The 22,470-nt window shown below is 37.6% G+C and overlaps 1 protein-coding gene across 1 annotated transcript in view; it reads left to right on the plus strand.

Annotated features, from left to right (window-relative positions):
- The first annotated feature begins 1,424 nt into the window (after window positions 1-1,424).
- Window positions 1,425-22,470, plus strand: part of LOC111531086 (putative uncharacterized protein encoded by LINC00467 homolog) — a 62,279-nt gene continuing 41,233 nt past the window's right edge. The window contains exons 1-4 of the mRNA XM_023198298.1: window positions 1,425-1,594; window positions 10,142-10,223; window positions 10,358-10,507; window positions 15,253-15,320. Coding sequence (XP_023054066.1) covers window positions 10,166-10,223; window positions 10,358-10,507; window positions 15,253-15,320 — 276 coding nt within the window. The 5' untranslated portion in view covers window positions 1,425-1,594; window positions 10,142-10,165. The remainder of the gene's footprint in view (window positions 1,595-10,141; window positions 10,224-10,357; window positions 10,508-15,252; window positions 15,321-22,470) is intronic.

A 22,470-nucleotide genomic window follows, 5' to 3' on the forward strand; every position in this document is an offset into this window, starting at 1 on the left:
ATCTATCTAAACCTGGTGGGGAGAATTCTCCTCACATTGTCTCATGGAAAGACTCAACTTGCAACTGTGCGGTCCACACTATCCTTACTTCTGTCTTCACTCTGATACCAGAGTGCAGCCACGCAGACGGTTATTCCTGCTCTGGCCACCCCACTCCTTTCACCAAATTGCTCCTAACTAGAAGATGTCACTTTCCCCTTGTGGGTAGGAACTGATGCCAGTGGGAGGGATGTGCCCCTGACCATTAACGACTGCCTTTTTTATTTTTATTTTTTTTAAAGAATGGAGCTGTTGGGGAGGGACATGCACGCAATGTGAAAGACAAAATGCATTACACCTGTAGTGTAATGCGGCCACTATGAATCCCTATGTATGAGAGGAGGGAGGCTGGCTGCATCTTCAGCCACAGAATGGAGGCTGTGGAAGACAGATCAGGAGTTCATTTCCCCTGCACAGTTTGGTTGTTAGACCTGTGTGTGTGTTTAAAAAAACAGAAGTCAGTGCCCACTTTTTGTATTTAAATATTAAAAATGATTCCAACTGAAAAAAAAAAAAGAAAATCTATTACTGTAGTTATTTTATTGTAGAGTAATGGAAAAAAGGCCATACAATCATCTCAAAGACTGATACTGAAAATACTTCGTAAAACTTAGTCATTTGCTGATTTAAAAAAAAAAATGAAATGGTAAACTACGAAAAGAACATAATTTGCCTATACACCCACTCACACACACACCATAAACCTGCAGAAGATGTCTTGAATGAAACCTAAGATGCAATCCAAAATAACTCCTGGTAAGAAATAAGTGCCTCCATGGCTACTTATTCAGTGTTGCGTTGGATTCTTGGGAAAAGCCAAAATTGTTCTTTACAGATAAATTCTTACCTACAAATCAAAGAGGACTGCCTGTCAAATTTTTCAAATACGAAGGTTTAGTGAAATGTCCAGATAGATCAACAATCAAAAGCCATACTTATACAAGGGTACTGGATTAATAGTCTATTAGTAAAACAAACTACAACAAAAATAGCTATGAAAAAATGTTAAATGCGCACAACACCTAGCAAACTGCAACACTTTACCTGAAAAACAAAGGAAGAACTGAATTAATAAAAAAAAAATAGCCACATTGCTGGATGGCAATTATCAATATTGTACTAGTATCCAATCTTGGCAAATCTACAAAAATATGGAATCCCAAACAAATCCCTGGAAATCTTTGCCATTTGGCGCCAATCTACTTCAGAAATCGGCCCCAGGTGTGAGGTTCCTCACATGTGCTTGTAAACGCTTCGAGAGGGGTGCAGCCGCGGACAGAAAAACCGCAGCCTGAGTCCCCGCGCCCCTCTACTCCCTGCGCGCCAGCAGCCCCTGCATGAGGCTCGCGCGACCGGAAGAGTCGCTTCCGCTCCCGCCCAGTTCTGTGGCGTAGGCTGGACTTTTCTGGTCGGCTGTTGCGCGTGCGCGCGCTCTGGCGTTTCCTACGCGGTCGGGCGTTGGGTTTCGCGGCGCTGGCCGCTCTGGTTGTTCGGCTCCTTTGGTCCGGTTGAGGTTGTCAAGCTGGACCAATAGGTTGTTTCTCTTCAGTTTCCAGTAAGTGACCGTTCCAGCCGGGGCTGTGGCTAGAGTGTGAAGGCAAACCGGTAGAGGCCGCGCCGTCATTTTCTTACCACCTCACTCTTTCCTCAACGGCCCCCTCGGTCACTTCGAGGGGACTGTTGGTAGCCCCGCTCTACCTCGTCCCCCGCTAGTGAGGCCACTCCCAAGCTCTGAGTTTCCCGAGAAGATGTGTCCGTTGTCATGAAAGCTCTCATAGCGTTTAAGACCTAGTACTCGACTTCTCCGATGCACCCTGGAGGGTGTACTCTTGGCCTGACCCTTCTCAGCCCTTCCGCTTCCTACAGTTGTGACGGGTCCTCAGATACTCACCAGGAGAATGTGATGCCCCCACCACCACTTCTTACTCCAACTTTCTTTGTGACTGTGCCCTCTGTTTCAGAATCCTACCGCCTCGTAACAAAAATGTACCAAGGACCATTCCACTTCACGTCCCTCCCTCCCTTCTCATACCCTTAAGAGTGCCTTAAGAGTAAAGCACTGACCTAAGCACTTTACGTGCATTTTATTTAATCTTCCCACGCAGTCCTTAAGTAGGCAGACATGAGAAAATTGAGGCACAGAAAAGTTTAATAATTTGCCCAAGGCAACATAGGTTGGATGTGGTAGGGTTGAAATTTGAATTTATTGTGTAGCTTACTCAGTCTGGCGTTATTATCATTCATTCCTTTTCCAAATACTGAGTATTCCTTTTTTTTTTTTTTAGTTGCTTCTACAGAGGAATTTTTTTCGTTAATGCTGTTTAGAGGGTTCTTCTTGAGAAATTTGGGTTCTGTCTAAGAACCCTTTTCTCAGAGCTCTCCTTACACAGACCCTTAAGTGTTGTTTTACCAAATCTAAGCTCCAAACTTAGTAATATTTTGCATATCCAAAATGTGCTCATGCTTCCTTAAAAAAGTACCCCTAAACCAGTACCCACTAACCAGCCCCCTTCCTCTACCTCAATATGACAATGGTTATCACTATTCTCAGCAAACATTTGGGCAGCTAGCTTATGTAAGATAATAAAGATAATTGGGGTTTTGAAGAACTCTGAGGTTTAGTTCCGACCTGAAGGGGAAACATGAAAAGGCCTTCATAAAAAGGCCACATAAAATAGCAGATAAATCTCATTTCAGTTGCACAGATTACAAATTGTATACGAGCAACTTTAGACAAATCAGGTAAGTGCTAGATTTGTTTACTTATCTGTAAAATGTTAAGGTTAGGCTAGGTCACTAAAATACTATAAATCGAAGTTCAGAGAGAGGAGTGATTACTCTATACTCACTATTGAGGGAGGTGGAGGCTGTAGTTTGTTGTTCGTTGTTTGTTTTTTGTTTTTTTTTTTTTTTTGAGACAGGGTCTCACTGTTGCCCAGGCTGGAGTGCAGTGGCTCACTGCAGCCTCCACCTCAGCCTCCTGAGTAGTTGGGACTACAGGTGTGTATCACCATGCCCGGCTAATTTTTGTATTTTTTGTAGAGACAGGGTCTCGCTATGTTGCCCAGGCTGGTCTTGAACTCCTGGCTTCAAGCAGTCCTCCCACCTTGGCCTCCCAAAGTGCTGGGATTACAGGTATGAGCCACTGCACCCCATCTGTAGTATGTTCTCAATACAGAGACAAGGTTGAAGGATTCAGAGTACGTTTTTCTCATTTTGAATATCTAATAAAATCAGTAGACCCTCCATCAACAGAGGATTGGGTAAAGAAAATGTGTGTGTGTGTGTGTGTGTGTGTGTGTGTGTGTGTGTATGCCATGGACTATTATTTAGCCATTAGAAAGTCATGTTTTTTCAGCAACATGGATAGAACTGGAAGCCATTATCCTAACCGAAGTAACTCAGAAACAGAAAGTCAGATATTACATGTTCTCACTTAAAGTAGGAGCTGGGAAGCAGTGGGCACACGTACATATAGACACTGGAGACTACAAAAGGTGGGAGGATGGGAGGGGGGTGAGGGTTGAAAAATTACATACTGGGAACAATGCTCACAATTTGGGTAATGGGTACACTAAAAGCCCAGGCTTCACCACTGTGCAATATGTACATCTAAGAATTCTGCACTCGTACCCTCTAAATATATAAAAATTATGTTTTTCTGAGACAGTCTTGCTTTGTCACCCAGGCTGGTGCAATCTTGGCTCACTGCAACATCCGCCTCCTGGGTTCAAGTGATTCTCATGCTTCAGCCTCCTGAGTAGCTGGGACTATAGGTGCGCACCATCATACCCGACTAATTTTTGTATCTTTAGTAGAGATGGGTTTTGCTGTGTTGGCCTGGGTGGTCTCAAACTCCAGGCCTAATCAATCAACCCACCCCGACCTTCCCAAGTGCTGGGATTACAGGTGTGAGCCATGAACTCAGACTACAAATAAATTTTTTAAAAAAGCTGTAGATCTTGCTCTGGAAATAAAATTCACATCCATACAACATTTTATGCTTAATTTTAGGAGATTCATGACTCCTCCTCCTCAAATTTAAATGTTAAAAACCCTTGATTTAGGGAAACAGTATTATTCAAAACACCAGAACTAAGCCAGATATGGAAGGCCATTATCTTGTGGGCAGTGTTGAACCATTTGAGGTCTGATAAATCTGGTAGCAGTATGAAAAATGCATGACAGTGGGAAAAAGCAATGAGACTAGTTAAGTGGCAGGGGAATCATTTAGGTAGCAGACTATGCCAAGCAGTATTGGGAATGAAGAGAAATTAGAAGAAATATTGGCAAAGACAAATATCTGACTGGATATGGAATTGAAAGAAGAAATCAGTGATAACAAGGTTTGAGGATCAGTTATGCGGCAGGTCTATCTTGTCTTCAGTATTTTATTGAAGTCATTCCTATAACATATGTGCTAGTGCTTACTTTGGCAGCACATATACTAAAATTGGAATGATACAGAGAAGATCAGCAAATAAAAATGTAAGTATAAACTTTGAAAAGAAACAAAAAACATATGTGCTCTAAGATCACTCCCAACCCAACAGACATTAAAAAGGATGAGGCAATACACAAACTCCTCTGTATTTATAAATTTGATAATGTGAGAGAAATGGGCCACTATCAAAATTACCAAAACTCACCCAGGACAAAATAGGTAAATGAAATAGTCCTGTAACTATTAAAGAAATAGAATTTGTGAGAAAAACAAACAAACAAAACAACAACAACAAAAAACAAACCGTGGCAAGAAGACTCTTGCCAGGAAGAAAAAAAAAAAAAGAATAATAATAATAATGAAAAGCTCTAGGCCCAGATAATTTCACCGGCTAATTTCACCAAACATTCAAGGACGAAAAAATACCAGTTCTGTTACAAACTCTTTGGATTGTAGAAAAAGAAGAAACACTTAAACCATTTTATGAAGGCGACATTTTCTGGATACCAAAACCAGATAAAGACAATACAAAAAACAAATCTAAAAGTTAAAATCCCTCATGAACAAAGATACAACTTCCTCAAAAAATATTAGCAAATTGAATTCAGCAGTATACTAGAAAAATAATACATTGTGACCAAGTCTCATCCCAGGAATTCAACATTTGAACGTCAGTCCATAAGAAAAACTACATGATCCTATTAATAGATGCAGAAAAAGCACTTAAGAAAATTCAGCATTCATTCATGATTCTTAAAACTCAGCAAACAAGTAATAGAAGAGAACCTAATAAAAGGCATCGCCAAAACCCATAGGTATTGTTAAACTTAATGGTGAAAGACTGAGTGCTCTCTACCCTCCAAGATTGGGAACCAGGCAAGGATGTTTCTTCCACTACTATTTAATATTTTACTGGAAATCCTAGCAATTATAGTAAGTCAAGAAAAGCATTCTGATTGGAAAAGAAGAAATAAAATTATATTTGCAGATAACAGTTATATAGTAAATCTCAAGAAGTTATTTAAAAAGCTGGTAGAGCTAACAAGTAGATTTAGCAGGTTGCAGGATACAAGCTTAACCTACATAATCCTGTTTCTACGCTAACAATGAACTGTTGGAAACTGACCCACTCTCCTCCCTCACAAATGAAATACTTAGGTAGAAATCTAACAAAGTATGTGTGGGATTTGGAAACTGGCCCACCCTCCTCCCTCACAAATGAAATACTTTAGTAGAAATCTAACAAAGTATGTGTGGGATTTGTGTGCTAAAAACTACAAAATGCTGATGAAAGAAGACCCATAGTGTATGGATTGGAAAATTCAGTCTAGTTAAAATGTCAGTTCTCCTTAAATAGATCTATGAATTTGATTACAGTCAAAGTCCAAGCAATATTTTTTAGGCATAAATTACTTGATTATAAAGTTGATAAGGAAAGGTAAAGGAACTAAATTAGCAAAAGACTTTTTAGAATGAAGAGCAGAGCTGAAGTATTCACATGACCTGATTTTAAAACCTAAAATTCTTTTTTTTTTTTTTTTGAGACGGAGTCTCTGTCCCCCAGGTTGGAGTGCAGTGGCAGGATCTCGGCTCACTGCAAGCTCCGCCTACCAGGTGCACACCATTCTCCTTCCTCAGCCTCTCCAGTAGCTGGGACTACAGGCGCCCACCACTATGCCTGGCTAATTTTTTGTACTCTTAGTAGAGACGGGGTTTCACCATATTAGCCAGGATGGTCTTGATCTCCTGATCTCATGACCACGCCTGGCTAATTTTTTGTAATTTTAGTAGAGACAGGGTTTCACCGTATTAGCCAGGATGGTCTTGATCTCCTGACCTCGTGATCCACCTGCCTCAGCCTCCCAAAATGCTGGGATTACAGGAGTGAGCCACCGCGCCCAGGCTAAAACCTAAAATTCTTTAGGAAAACATAGGGGAAAATGTTTGTGACATTGGGTTAGGCAAAGAATTATTAGGTAACAACAAAAGCACTATCTATAAAGAAAAAGATCAGTTGAATTTCATCAAAAAATATTTTGCTATATAAAGGGTACTGTAAAGAGAATGAAAGACAAAGAGAAAATATTTGCAAATCACATGCTTGACCAAAGGCTTTTATATCCAGAATATATAAAGAATTTCCAAAACCTAACAAGAAACCAAATAACCCAATTTAAAAAATAGGCAAAAAGTTGTATACTTCACCAAAGATGATATACAGCTAGCAAATAAGCACATGAAAATATGTTCAACATCACTGATCATTAGGGAAATGCAAATTAAAGCCAGGAGATAATATTAAACAGTTATCATAATGGATAGAATTAAAAAATAGGACCAAGTCCTGATAAGGATATGGAGCAACTAGGACATTCACACATTACTACAGCCACTTTGGTGAACAGTTGTGCAGTTTCTTAGGAAGTTAAGCATACACTTACTATGTAACTCTCCGGTTCCACTTTTGTGTGTTTATCCTAGGGAAATAAAAACTTGTGCTAACACAAAAATCTGTAAATGAATGTTTATAGTAGCATTATTTATAATTGCCCAAAATGTCCTAAATTAAGGTTGGTTCAACATTTGAAAATTAATCAGTGGAATCTACCATATTAGCAGACTAAACAAGAAGAACTACATGAACTAAATGTCCCTAAGTGAGTGAATGTGGATAAACATGGTGTGGTACATCTTCACAATGGAATAGGACTGGATAAAAAGGAACAAACATTGATATATGCGGTAGCTTCGACGAATCTCAGGTGTGTTATATTAAGCGAAGGAAACCAATATCAAATGGTTAAATACTTACGATTTCATTTATATGACATGCTGGAAAAGGTAAGACTAAACAGACAGTGAACAGATAGATGAGTGGTTGCCCAGAGTTAAAGGTGGGGAGAGGGTCTGACTGCCAGGGAGTAGCACGAGGAAATTCTTTGGATGTTGGAATTGTTCTGTATCCTGTTAATGGTGGTTACAAGTATCTATGCATGTGTTAAAACTCTAAATACTGTACATACATGTGAATTTTACTGTATGTAAATTTGAAAGTAAGTTTTACTGAAAAATTTTTTAAGAAAAAAACCAATAGTCTAGAATCTCATTTTAAAAACTCACCCCTGACCTCAGTAATTCCTCCAACTGCTATGCTGTTTTTCTGCTTTCATGTTAAAATATAGTTTATTGTCCTTATTTCCTCACTTCCCAATTCACTCTTTTTAAAAAAACCTTTAAAAACATTTAGCAACATAATGTGTGCACATGATTAAAAGATCAAATTGTATGTAAGAGTTGATAATGAAAAGCAACAGTCTCCATCCCACCTGCTTTCTCCTCCTTCTGGATCCACATCCCAGAGACAAACACTTTAAACATTTTTTATGTTTAGTTATTTTGGTGATTATTTCTACATTTCTAAATAGTATGCCCGTACTGTTTTTTCTCAAATTTATTTATTGTCCTCTGAGTTTTTGCTGTGATAGATGAGGATTCAATTATGACAGCCTCTGCTCCTGCTGGCTGCTTTCTCTACAGATTTCATAAAGTGTTTTTATTTTCTCTTTTGTTTACTCTTGTAAACTTAAGCAATTAAGCAATATATTTAAACACATATTTCTTGTTCTATCAATATATTTAAACATATTTCTTGTTCTATCACTATCACAAGTTTTATCACTCTTGATTTCATAGGATGATATTGGCACTCCCTTCCTACTACCTTTTCTTTTCCTTCTCCACCTTTCATGTCCTGGCAGAGTAATTGGATAAATGAACTTTTGTTCTATAACTGTTATGAACACTTCAGTGTTTTCCTCTGTAAATTGGATTCACATGTTAAAAACCAATGAAAATAGTTGGACTCAGTGGCTCACACCTGTAATCCCAACACTTTGGGAGACTTAGGAAGGAGGATCGCTTGAGCCCTGGAGTTTAGGGCTGTCATAAGTTATGATTGCACCACTGCATTTCAGCTTGGGCAGCAAAGCAACACCCTGTCTAAATAAATAAATAAGGTAAAAAAAATAAAATGAAAAAAAAAAAACCTCAAAATAACATTTTATTGTGACTTTATACATATTATTCATTGCAAGTCTCAGGAATGTGCTTAGGTTATATTTCTCTTGAAGTTCCTGGTTTTTAGGGAAATGTTGCTAGTATTAATTCTTGACAACTTTGTTAGAACCCATTGATATTTTGTTCTTATTTGGAACTATTGCTCTTGAGTACTTTGAACAGCTTTATCCTGAGATTTTTTTTTTTCCTTTGAACTCCTGCAGTTTTCTACACTTTTATACCCCTCACCTTTTACTTTCTTTGTTTATTGCTTAAGCATCATTTTAATATGACTAGGAGGGATGTCTGGCATCTTGGATGAGAATTCCCACTTACTCTTTGTGTGCTTTAAAGATTTATTTACTTTTACATTTTTGTCAAAATAACATTTACTCATCATTTTAAAAACCAAAAAGTACTACAGTACTCCATCTAACTTGCCATAGGCAGCTTCCTTCAATTCTTTTAGTTCTTTCTCTAGATCTACTTATATATTTTAAAGTAATATATTTATCGTAATATTTCCTAATTTAGACATTATCCACCTTAGACATTATCCTTTGACTTTCAGTTATGAAAGATGAGTATTTAGTACTCCATTTGTGCTGTTTCCTTTTGTGGTATCATTCAGCCTTGTGGCTTCAAATATTATGCTGAAGATTCTCAGACTTACTACTGTGAGTGCTTTTTCTCTATTCAAATAATCTTTGTCAACATGAAGTAAATAACATATTTACTTAGTCTACAGGCATCTACAAAATTGTTATTTAGGTATGCCTTGAAACTTCTGAGCCGGGTGTGATGGCTCACGCCTGTAATCCCAGCACTTTGGGAGGCCAAGGTGGACAGATTGTTTGAGGTCAGGAGTTCAAGACTAGCATGGCCAACATGGTGAAATCCTGTCTCTACTAAAAATACAAAAAAATGAGCCAGGCATGGTGGTCGGTGCTTGTAATCCCAGCTACTCAGGAGGTTGAGGCACGAGAATCACTTGAACCCAGGAGGCAGAGGTTGCAGTGAGCCGAGATTGCGCCATTGCACTCCAGCCTGGTTGACAGAGTGAGACTCTGTCTCAAAAAGAAAAAAAACTTCCAATTTTCTATTCTGTATTTTAGTGGAATATTATTCCAAACGTATTCCTTCTTTAGTGTTGGCATATCTCAGTTTGTTTTCTACCGAATTGATCACGCCAAAATTCTAGAAGTTATCCTTTCTTTCTTCATAGCCAGTCCACCAGCAATTCCTGGTCATTCTGATTCTTGAATTCAGCCTCTTTTTTCTGTCTCTATTACTACTACTCTAGTCCATTTGTTCTCAATAGAATTGTGGTTCTCAACAGTGGTTGCCCCCCAAGGGACAGTTGTTAATGTCTGGAGCCATTTTGGGTCATCACACGTAAAGGTGCTATTGGCATCTAGTGGGTAGAGGCCAGAAATTGTGGCTTGACAGCCTAAAATCCAAAGGAAGGCCCTTCACAACCAAGAGTAATCCCGCCCAAAATGTTAGTGCTGAGGTTGTTACGATTTTCATTTTCTTTGTCCCCAGAAATATCATTTTGCATTTTAAATTCTCTAATAACGTGTCAATATTTTGGTTTCATAGACATGGCAGGGAGGTTTAATAGACATGGATAAGAAGTCTGCTCACAGAAATCCTGAAGATGCCAAGGCTGGCAAATATGAAGGTAGGAGTTTATGCTTGCTTGAAGGCCTTTTGGGTAATTTAAGGTACATTTTATAAATTAATGCATATGTTTTCTCTCTCATATGTTGCTAATATTTGGGAAAATAATTGTGTTCCATTTTATATCTCACTAAGGTAAACACAAACGAAAGAAAAAAAGAAAGCAAAACCAAAACCAGCACCGATCCCGACGTAGATCAGTGACATCTTTTTCTTCAGATGATCGTGTGTTTCCTTCTTCTTCATCATCATCCTCAGGAAGCCAGACGGATTCGAGTACTGAAGGTATGTTTATCATCCTGTTAAAGTTTCATATTTATAAGTTAGGTGATTTAGAAAAAAAGTACTAAACATCTGTTATAATTTTTGTTCATTCAACTAATATTTATTGAGCATACTCAGTATGTGCCAGATGTAATGGTAAACATGTCATGGTCCCTTCAGACAAGGAACTTTTATTAAGCAATATTGGGAATGATAGTAAGAGGAGTTAAAAAGAAAAAAAAAGAAAATATAGTAGACAATAAAACAAGCAAATAGTTCATTACAGTACAGGTGAGTGCTATTACTTCACATGCATATGTCACGGGGGCAAGGAAAGGCTTTGGAGAGGAAATGATTATCTAAACTTGAGGGGTGGAGGATGAGTAGGTGTTTTCAGGCAAAGGCAAGGAAGTAGAATTAGGGAATATTTATTATAGACTAAAGGAATTGCGTGTGGTAACCACTATTAACATTTGGAGTCCTAATTCAAGTAATATGTCCCAGCTGCAAAGGGAGCCGGAAAAGCAAGATTGGCTTTTTTAGCATTGATGATAAAAGGCATGTGGACGAATATTCACTGAACATAGGAAGCGGAATCAGATACTAGGCAACCAAAATATAGCAAATGTTCTCCACACTCAACCCTAGACAAGATCAGTTGACTGGCTCACTTTAAATTACTCCTTTGTCTCACCTACCTTTACTCTCTCAATGTTTGTAAGTTGTGTTGTAATTAGTTTTTCTATTGGCTAATTTGGTATTAATAAGTAACCTACTTGTAGCTCTGCTTCTTGTTCCATCAACTGTAGTTAATTATTTTATTCTCTCTTACATAAGTTAAATATATTGGTATCTCTATCCTTTCCTCCATTTTTTTCTCCCCATTGTCTTCTTTTAGTTTTTCAGTAGTTAATATCTACAACAAAAATTGTCTTTTTTTGTCCATAGATTCACTTTAAATCTTTAAGACCAATAATTAGCATTTAAATCACTATCATTATATAAATAGTGTTACTACAGTGCCAAGTTACATGCAAGAATTACATTTCCATTTCATGGATCTAATATTATGATTGCTAGGACTCTCAAAGGAGAGTGTTTTTCTAGTCACAGCATCAAGTTCATCATTTATATTCTATCAGTTGCTTAAAACCGTGCTGTATCTTAGTTTTGCTTTGTATTCGAACCATGACTTTCTTACAGTTTTTTTTTTCTTTTTTTCTTTCTTTTTTTTTTTTGAGACGGTGTCTCGCTCTGTCGCTCAGGCTGGAGGGCAGTGGCCCGATCTCCGCTCACTGCAAGCTCCGCCTCCCGGGTTCACGCCATTCTCCTGCCTCAGCCTCCCAAGTAGCTGGGACTACAGGAGCCTGCCACCTCCCCCGGCTAGTTTTTTGTATTTTTTAGTAGAGATGGGGTTTCACCGTGTTAGCCAGGATGGCCTTGATCTCCTGACCTCATGATCCGCCCGTCTTGGCTTCCCAAAGTGCTGGGATTACAGGCTTGAGCCACCGCGCCCGGCCATACTTTTTATTTTTCTTAGAGTTTCTAGTTCTTGTTTTTTATTGTTGAAAAGATCATATAACTGCCATAATGAAAAGATTTTCTATCCTTTTAATTATACTATTCCTTAGAGTTCATTTCTTTTCTCTGGAGATGTTCTTGCCTGCCTAGTGTAATCTAGACCATTTTCTACCCTCAAGGCCTGCTATTTCTCTGTTATCCTAGGATCTCCGCTCACTGGTCTTCTGGGTTGGATCCACTGTTTTCTTAGATTCATGTCTTCCTCTCTCTTAGTGTTCTGCCTTGACTGTTGGAGTACACTGTCAAATAACTTTTTACAAAATGTTGTCTGGGAAGTAAATTTTCTGAGTCTTGGCATATCTCAAAATGTCGTTATTCTACCCTCCCATTAATTGATACTTTCAAAATGATTCTTCCCAATCCCAATTTCCAGCAGCAGGCATTTCAAACTCTTTTAGCAGTCTGTTTGGATATCTATCTCTGATAGATATGGTTCCATAACTTGTTTATGTAATCATTTCTACATTTTTCACTTTTAGGCTCTATGGATGATTAGAATTTAGCTACTTTTGTTTTAAACCACTATTTCCCCCTACATTTACTTTCTTCCTCCCATCCTCCTAAATGGGATTTCTTTATTGTAACTTTGATAATTTAATAGTTTAATTGTTATGGCTATGTAGATGCTATGCTGTTCACAGCTGAACCATATAATGGTTTCTTTCTAGCACAACTTTTTTATTCCTTACAGTTAATAATAATTATTATTATTTTATTTTATTTATTTTTTTTGAGATGGAGTCTCGCTCTGTTGCCCAGGCTGATGTGCACTGGTGTGATCTTGGCTCACTGCAACCTCCGCCTCCCAGGTTCAAGCGATTCTCCTGCCTCAGCCTCCTGAGTAGCTGGAATTACAGGCGTGTGCCACCACACCTGGCTAATTTTTTCTATTTTTAGTAGAGACAGGGTCTTACCATGTTAGCCAGGATGGTCTCGATCTCCTGACTTCATGATCTGCTCGCCTCGGACTCCCAAAGTGCTGGGATTACAGGCATGAGCCACCGCACCCGGTTAATAAAATTTGTTTAGTTTTCTGTGTTTGTGATGTGTTGTAGCAGTATAAATTACCTTTGAAAAGGTTCAGACACATCAGGTATTCAGTTAATTTCATTTTGGGATTCTCTCCTAGATCCATTTAACATACTCCATTTGGACTTACTGTTCTTAAGACCTGTTAAGCAACTGTGATATTAAGTTCTTTTGTCTTCATTCTGGATATGTCCTTTACCTCTCTTTTGGGTTTGGTCACCCATTTTCTGGATCATATTGTTTCTTCCTCTTTTATTTTCCCCTTATTTTACTGGAGAACCTATAACTTCCAGGAAAAAGATGAGCAGCTAATTCCCATTCAGTTTGTAGTTGTGGGTTTGCACTATTAAATAAATTTCTTTTATTGACTTCTGCTTCCAGTAACACAGACCGTTTGTAGAAAACCCAGGAGGGATAGGGATAGGAATGAATCAGAGGTAAATTGAGCCTTACTGGAATTGTAATCTCATCTCTGCATCCCTAGTTGAGTTTAGATCATCATCCATCATTCTGTTTGCCTGGTGGAGGATAAATAATCTTGAGAGATGGATAACATCATCTAGAATCTCTAGAATTTCTTAATACAGCATACATAACTTTTAATAAAAAATTTCTAGATATGCTTACGTGACTGAAAAACAAGAGAAAAAAATAGTAACAGCCCTACAGGTAATACAGATGTTGAGTTAGCTGGCAATGAAGTTTAAATAGTTGTGATTAATGTATTTAAGAAAATAGAGATTTATCAACTGTAAGAAAGAATCAGGTATAAATTCTGGAATAAAAATTCGTTATCTAAAATTAGCAATTTAGATAGATTTTTCAGTAGATTAGACACACACACAAAGAATTAGTAAACTGGAAGTCACATCAGGAGGGAAAAAAAAGAAAGATACAGAAGAAAATGTTAGGGACATGTGAGACACAGTAATGAGATCTAACATTATAATTGGAATTGAAGAAGGAAAGAAAAGCAAATTCCTAAAAGTTTCCCCAAACAGATGAAAGACATCAACTAAAGATTCAAGGAACTGACAACCCCAAGCTGGATAATACAAAAATCACATCGGTAACCTTTGCTTCTAGTCAGGAATATGGTTGTCTTTTGTAGAATGGAGTAGTTAATATGGTGGCAAACTAACAATCTCCTTTTCTATGTCCTTATTCTTTTTTTTTTTTATTTTTTAATTTTGAGACAGAGTCTCGTTCTGTTGCCCAGGCTGGAGTGCAGTGGCACAATCTTAGCTTACTGCAACCTCCGCCTCCCAGGTTCAAGTGATTCTCCTGCCTCAGCCTCTTGAGTAGCTGAGATTACAAGTGCCCACCACCATGCATGGCTAATTTTTGTATTTTTAGTAAAAATGAGGTTTCACCATGTTCCCCAGGCTGGTATCAAACTCCTGACCTCAAGTGATCCACTTGCCTCAGCCTCCCAAAGTGCTGAAATTGCAGACGATATGAGCCACCACACCCGTCCTCCTTTTCCATGTTTTAATTAAAATAATTCATTTATATTTTCCAGTTTACTGCTTAATAGTTGCATTCACATAGTTTCTGCTAATAACACCTTATATTCCCTAGATTAATTGGAGGTTGCATTCTAGTGGACCTAGGAGAGCATTGTCTTTTGGATGGGTTCCTAAACGCCGTGTATTTATACTGGGATACAACTATAAATTAAACTTTTTTGTTTTTTCTTCTTTTTTTTCGAGACAGTGCCTCACTCTGTCACCAAGCTGGAGTGCAGTGGCATGATCTTGGCTCACTGCAACCTTGACCTGCTGGGCTCAAGCGATCCTCCCACCTCAGCCTGTTGAGTAGCTGGGACTACAGGTGCACTCCACATGTCTGGCTAATTTTTGTATTTTTGGTAGGCACAAGGTTTTGCCATGTTGCCCAGGCTGGTCTCAAACTCCTGAGCTCAAGTGATCTGCCTGCCTCAGCCTCTCAAAATGCTGGAATTACAGATGTGCACCACCATGCCTGGCAAATTAAACAATTTTATCTGCTATTTGTATCTTGTAAGATTCTTCCAACAAACATAATAAAGTTGATTAAAATATCAATCTTAATTATTTTAATTCTTCAAATTCTTTAATCAATAAAATAATTTTTAATGTTAGAACTGAAACTTCCAAATCTTTTTAAACTTTTAGATGCTACCCAGGGAAAAATTAAGAAGAAGAAAAGAGAGAAAACAAATAAATGGAGGGAAAAAAGAAAGGTTAGTAATTGTGAGTAATATAAGAGTAAGATTTGGCTATTAGAGGATATTGTACTTATTAATTAAGAAACAATCTATAAGGAATTTGAAGAGCTGTAAGTCAAGGATTGGTTAGCATGATAGTTGACATGGTGGTGCTAAGCTTATAGTGTCCTTTGCTGCTTTTCAAATACTTCTCAGAAAACTATGTGACAGGTAAAACCTTATAATTACAATTCTTTAGATTCTTTTTAATTTTGGTGTTAACATAGTTATAAAATAGCCTATGTGCTTTGAAATAAATGCAAGTAATATGGACATAAATTAAATGAAAAGTAAAATAGCTACACTCCTTTCTCTTTATTTAATTTCCCTATGGTTATCACTCTTAAATATTTGCTGTACAACCTTAGATTTTTCCTCTGTGCACATGGAAATAAATAAAATTGATGTAAATAAATGTGTATAGTTTTATGTACTATACAATACATATGTAATTTTATGTTGACAAAAATGGACTATCAATTTGCTTCCCTAAATTTAATTTAGTTCATATAAGTTTATGAACTATTTGTAACATATATAAAACTTAGACGTGTAATAATAAAAAGAGCATCATGAACCTATTTAACTAAGCATTACCAATATGATTATCTCCCAGTATTTTTCTTCCTTCTTCTGTTCACTTGCTTTCCCATTAAAAGTAATATCCTAGATTTTGTGTTGCTCCTTCATGCCTTTTGAAAATAATTTTATTATAAATGGATGTATCTTGAAATATTATTTTGTTTAGCTTATTTGGTTTGGGGTATTATAAGAATAATATATTTTCTCCAGTTTTCTCTGGCTACTTTTTCACACAATATTTTGTTTTTATGATTTATTCATATTTTTGTGTAGCTGTAGTTCATTAATTTTCTCCGCCATATAATACTGTATTGGATGAATAAAGCACAGTTTATCTATTGTCCTGTGGATGGACATTTACAATGTTTCTAATTTTTTTCCTTGTATTTAAAAAAATATTTTGTGAGTAATAGGTGAGTATATGTATGGGATACATGAGATATTTTGATACAGGCATGCAATGCATAATAATCCTATCAGGGTAATTGGGTTATCCATCACCTCAAGCTTTTATTCTTTCTTTGTGTTACAAACAATTCACTTACACTTTTTTAGTTATTTTATTTTATTTTTTATTTTTTTTTATTTTTATTTTTTGAGACAGAGTCTTGTCCTGTTGCCCAGGCTGGAGTGCAATGACGCGATCTTGGCTCACTGCAACCTCCGCCTCCTGGATTCAGCAGTTCTGCCACAACCTCCCAAGTAGCTGGGACTACACGCATGCACCACCACACCTGGCTAATTTTTGTATTTTCAGTAGAGACAGGGTTTCACTATGTTGGCTACGCTGGTCTCGAAGTCCTGACCTCATGTGATCTGCCCACCTCAGCCTCCCAAAGTGCTGGGATTATAGGCGTGAGCCACCGTGCCCAGACTCTTTTAGTTATTTTAAAATGTACAATAAATTATTGTTGACTGTAGTCACCCTGTTGTGCTATAAAATACGAAATCTTATACATTCTAGCTATATTTTTATACTCATTAATCATCCTCCCTTCCCCACCTCCAACTACCCTTCTAAGCTTCTGGTAACGATCATTCTGCTATCACCATGAGTTTAGTTGTTTTCATTTTTAGCTCCCACAAATAGGTGACAACATGTGAATTTTGTCTTTCTGTGCCTGACTTTTGTCACTTAAAATAATGATCTCCATTTCCATCCTTTGTTGCAAATGACAGGATCTCATTCTTTTTTTTGGCTGAATAGTGCTCCATTGTGTATTTGTACCACATTCATCTGTTGATGGACGTTTAGATTGCTTCCAGATGTTGGCTATTATGAATAATGCTGAAGTAAACACCAGAGTGCAGATATCTCTTTGACATACTGATTTCTTTTCTTTTGGGTCTATACCTAGGAATGAGATTGTTGGATCTTATGATAGCTCTCTTCTTAGTTTTTTGAGGAACTTCCAAACTGTTCTCTGTAGTGGTTATACTAATTTACATTCCTGCCAACAGTGTATGAGGGTTCCCCTTTGTCAACATCCTTCTCAGCATTTGTTATTGCCTGTCTTTTGGATAAAACCGATTTTACCTAGGGTTGGATGATATCTCATTATAGTTTTGATTTGCATTTCTTTGATAATCAGTGATGTTGAGCACCTTTTCATATGCCTGTTTGCCATTTGTATGTCTTCTTTCAGGAAATGTCTATTCAGACCTTTTGCCCATTTTAAAATAGGATTATTAGATTTTTTCCTCTAGAGTTGTTTCAGCTCCTTTTATATTTAAGATATAGTTTGAAGGAATTTTCTCCTATTCTGTGGGTTGTCTTTTCACTTTGCTGATTGTTTCCTTTGCTGTGCAGAAGCTTTTTAACTTCATATGATCCCATTTGTACATTTGTGTTTCAGTTGCCTGTGCTTATGGGGTATTACTCAAGAAATCATTGACCAGTCCAATGTCCTGGAGAGTTTCTCCTAATGTTTTCTTGTAATAGTTTTATAATTTGAGGTCATAAATTTAAGTCTTTAGTCCATTTTGGTTTGATTTTTGTATCTGGCAAGAGATGGAGGTCTAGTTTCATTCTTCTACATCTGGATATCCAGTTTTCCCAGCACCATTTATAGAAGACAATGTCTTTTCCTCAATATGTGCTTTTGTTACCTTTGTCGAAAATGAGTTCACTGTAGACATATGGGTTTGTTTCTGGGTTCTCTATTCTGTTCCATTGGTCTGTGTGTGTGTTTTTATGCTAGTACCATGCTGTTTGGGTTACTGTAGCTTTGTAGTATAATTTGAAGTCAGGTAATGTGATTCCTCTAGTTTTGTTCTTTTTGCTCGGAATAGCTTTGGCTATTCTGGGTCTTTTCTGGTTCTGTATAAATTTTAGGATATTTTCCCCATTTCCATGAAGAATGTCACTGGTATTTTTATAGGGTTTGCATTGAATCTGTAGACTGCTTTAAAGAGTATGGATATTTTAACAGTATTGATTCTTCCAATCCATGAACATGCACTATCCTTCCTTTTTTGTGGTCTTTTCAATTTCATACATCAGTGTTTTTTTATTTTCATTGTAAAGATCTTTCACTGTTTTTTTTTAATATATACTTTAAGTTCTAGGGTACATGTGCACAACGTGCAGGTTTGTTACATATGTATACATGTGCCATGTTGGTGTGCTGCACCCATTAACTTGTCATTTACATTAGGTATATCTCCTAATGCTGTCCCTCCCATGTCCCACCACCCCATGACAGGCCCCGGTGTGTGATGTTCCCCACCCTATGTCCAGGTGTTCAAATGTTCTCATTGTTCAATTCTGACCTATGAGTGAGAACATGGTGTTTGGTTTTCTGTCCTTGCGATAGTTTGCTGACAGTGATGGTTTCCAGCTTCATCCATGTCTCCACAAAGGACACGAACTCATCCTTTCTTATGGCTGCATAGTATTCCATGGTTTATATGTACCACATTCTCTTAATCCAGTCTGTCATTGATGGACATTTGGGTTGGTTCCAAGTCTTTGCTGTTGTGAATAGTGCCACAGTGAACATATGTGTGCATATGTCTTTATAGCAGCATGATTTATAACCCTTTGGATATATCCCCAGTAATGGGATGACTGGGTCAAATGATATTTCTAGTTCTAGATCCTTGAGGAATCGTCACACTGTCTTCCACGATGGTAGAACTAGTTTACAGTCCCACCAACAGTGTAAAAGTGTTCCTTTTTCTCCACATCCTCTCCAGCACCTGTTGTTTCCTGACTTTTTAATGGTTGCCATTCTAACTGGTGTGAGATGGTATCTCGTTGTGGTTTTGATTTGCATTTCTCTGACGGCCAATGATGATGAGCATTTTTTCATGTGTCTGTTGGCTGCATAAATGTCTTCTTTTGAAAAGTGTCTGTTAATATCCTTCACCCACTTTTCGATGGGGTTGTTTGATTTTTTTCTTGTAAATTTGTTTAAATTATTTGTAGATTCTGGATATTAGCCCTTTGTCAGGTGGGTAAATTGTAAAAATTTTCTCCCCTTCTTTAGGTTGCCTGTTCACTGCGATGATAGTTTCTTTTCCTGTACAGAAGCTCTTTAGTTTAATTAGATCCCATTTATCAATTTTGGCTTTTGTTGCCGTTGCTTTTGGTGTTTTAGTCATGAAGTCCTTGTCCATGCCTATATCCTGAATGGTATTGCCTAGGTTTTCTTCTAGGGTTTTTATGGTTTTAGGTCTAACATTTAAGTCTTTAATCCATCTTGAACTAATTTTTGTGTAAGGTGTAAGGAAGGGATCCAGTTTCAGCTTTCTACATATGGCTAGCCAGTTTTCCCAGCACCATTTATTAAATAGGGAATCCTTTCCCCATTTCTTGTTTTTGTCAGGTTTGTCAAAGATCAGATGGTTGTAGATGTGTGGTATTTCTGAGGGCTCTGTTCTGTTCCATTGGTCTATATATCCGTTTTGGTACCAGTACCATGCTGTTTTGGTTACTGTAGCCTTGTAGTATAGTTTGAAGTCAGGTAGCGTGATGCCTCCAGCTTTGTTCTTTTGGCTTAGGATTGTCTTGGCAATGCAGGCTCTTTTTCAGTTGCATATGAGCTTTAAAGTAGTTTTTTCCAATTCTGTGAAGAAAGGCATTGGTAGCTTGATGGGGATGGCATTGAATCTGTAAATTACCTTAGGCAGTATGACCATTTTCATGATATTGATTCTTCCTATCCATGAGCATGGAATGTTCTTCCATTTGTTTGTGTCCTCTTTTATTTCATTGAGCAGTGGTTTGTAGTTCTCCTTGAAGAGGTCCTTCACATCCCTTGTAAGTTGGATTCCTAGGTATTTTATTCTCTTTGAAGCAATTGTGAATGGGAGTTCACTCATGATTTGACTCTTTGTCTGTTATTGGTGTATAGGAATACTTGTGATTTTCGCACATTGGTTTTGCATCCTAAGGCTTTGCTGAAGTTGCTTATCAGCTTAAGAAGATTTTGGGCTGAGACAATGGGGTTTTCTAAATATACAATCATGTCAACTGCAAACAGGCACAATTTGACTTCCTCTTTTCCTAATTGAATACCCTTTATTTCTTTCTCCTGCCTGATTTCCCTGGCCAGAACTTCCAACAGTATGTTGAATAGGAGTGATGAGAGAGGGCATCCCTGTCTTGTACCAGTTTTCAAAGGGAATGCTTCCAGTTTTTGTCCATCAAGTGTGATATTGGCTGTGGGTTTGTCATAAATAGCTCTTCTTATTTTGAGATATGTCCCATTAATACCTAGTTTTTTGAGAGTTTTTAGCATGAAGGGCAGTTTAATTTTGTCGAAGGCCTTTTCTGCATCTATTGAGATAATCATGTGTTTTTTGTCTTTGGCTCTGTTTATATGCTGGATTACGTTTATTGATTTGTGTGTGTTGAACCAGCCTTGCATCCCAGGGATGATGCCAACTTGATTGTGGTAGATAAACTCTTTGATGTGCTGCTGCATTCGGTTTGCCAGTATTTTATTGAAGATTTTTGCATCGATGTTCATTAGAGATATTGCTCTAAAATTCCCTTTTTGTTGTTGTCTCTGCCAGGCTCTGGTATCAGGATGATGCTGGCCTCATAGAATGAGTTAGGGAGGATTCCCTCTTTTTCTATTGATTGCAATAGTTTCAGAAGGAATGGTACCAGCTCCCCTCTGTACCTCTGATAGAATTTGACTGTAAATCCTTCTGGTCCTGGATTTTTTTTTTGGTTGGTAGGCTATTAATTATTGCCTCAATTTCAGAGCCTGTTATTGGTCTATTCAGGGATTCAACTTCTTCCTGGTTTAGTCTTGGAAGGGTGTATGTATCCAGGAATTTATCCATTCTAGATTTTCTAGTTTATCTGCATAAAGGCGTTCATAGTGTTCTCTGATGGTAGTTTGTATTTCTGTGGGATTGGTGGTGATATCCCCTTTATCATTTTTTATTGCATCTATTTGATTCTTCCTCTCCTTTCTTCTTTAGTAGTCTTGCTAGCGGTCTGTCCATTTTGTTGATCGTTTCAAAAAACCAGCTCCTGGATTCATTGATTTTTTGAAGAATTTTTTGTGTCTCTATCTCCTTCAGTTCTGCTCTGATCTTAGTTATTTCTTGCCTTCTGCTAGCTTTTGAATGTGTTTGCTCTTGCTTCTCTAGTTCTTTTAATTGTGATGTTAAGTGTCAATTTTAGATCTTTCCTGCTGTCTCTTGTGGGTATTTAGTGCTATAAATTTCCCTCTACACACTGCTTTAAATGTGTCCCAGAGACTCTGGTATGTTGTGTCTTTGTTCTCTTTGGTTTCAAGGAATATCTTTATTTCTGCCTTCATTTCATTATGTACCCAGTAGTCATTCAGGAGCAGGTTGTTCAGTTTCCATGTAGTTGAGTGGTTTTGATTGAGTATCTTAGTCCTGAGTTCTAGTTTGATTGCACTGTTGTCTGAGAGACAGTTTGTTATAATTTCTGTTCTTTTACATTTGCTGAGGAGTGCTTTACTTCCAACTATGTGGTCAGTTTTGGAAGAAGTGCAGTATGGTGCTAAGAAGAATGTATATTCTGTTGATTTGGGGTGGAGAGTTCTGTAGATGTCTATTAGGTCTGCTTGGTGCAGAGCTGAGTTCAATTCCTGAATATCCTTGTTAACTTTCTGTCTCGTTGATCTGTTTAATGTTGACAGTGGAGTGTTAAAGTCTCCCGTTATTATTGTCAAGGAGTCTAAGTCTCTTTATAGGTCTGTAACGACTTCCTTTATGAATCTAGGTGCTCCTGTATTGGGTGCATATATATTTAGGATAGTTAGCTCTTCCTGTTGAATTGATCCCTTTACCATTATGCAATGGCCTTCTTTGTCTCTTTTGATCTTTGTTGGTTTAATGTCTGTTTTATCAGAGACTAGGACTGCAACCCCTGCTTTTTTTTGTTTTCCATTTGCTTGGTAGATCTTCCTCCATCCCTTTATTTTGAGCCTATGTGTACCTCTGCACATGAGATGGGTCTCCTGAATATAGCACACTGATGAGTCTTGACTCCATCCAATTTGCCAGTCTGTGTCTTTTAATTGGGGCATTTAGCCCATTTACATTTAAGATT

This window comes from Piliocolobus tephrosceles, chromosome 1 (genome assembly GCF_002776525.5).
Source record: "Piliocolobus tephrosceles isolate RC106 chromosome 1, ASM277652v3, whole genome shotgun sequence".
Classification (NCBI taxonomy): Eukaryota; Metazoa; Chordata; class Mammalia; order Primates; family Cercopithecidae; genus Piliocolobus; species Piliocolobus tephrosceles.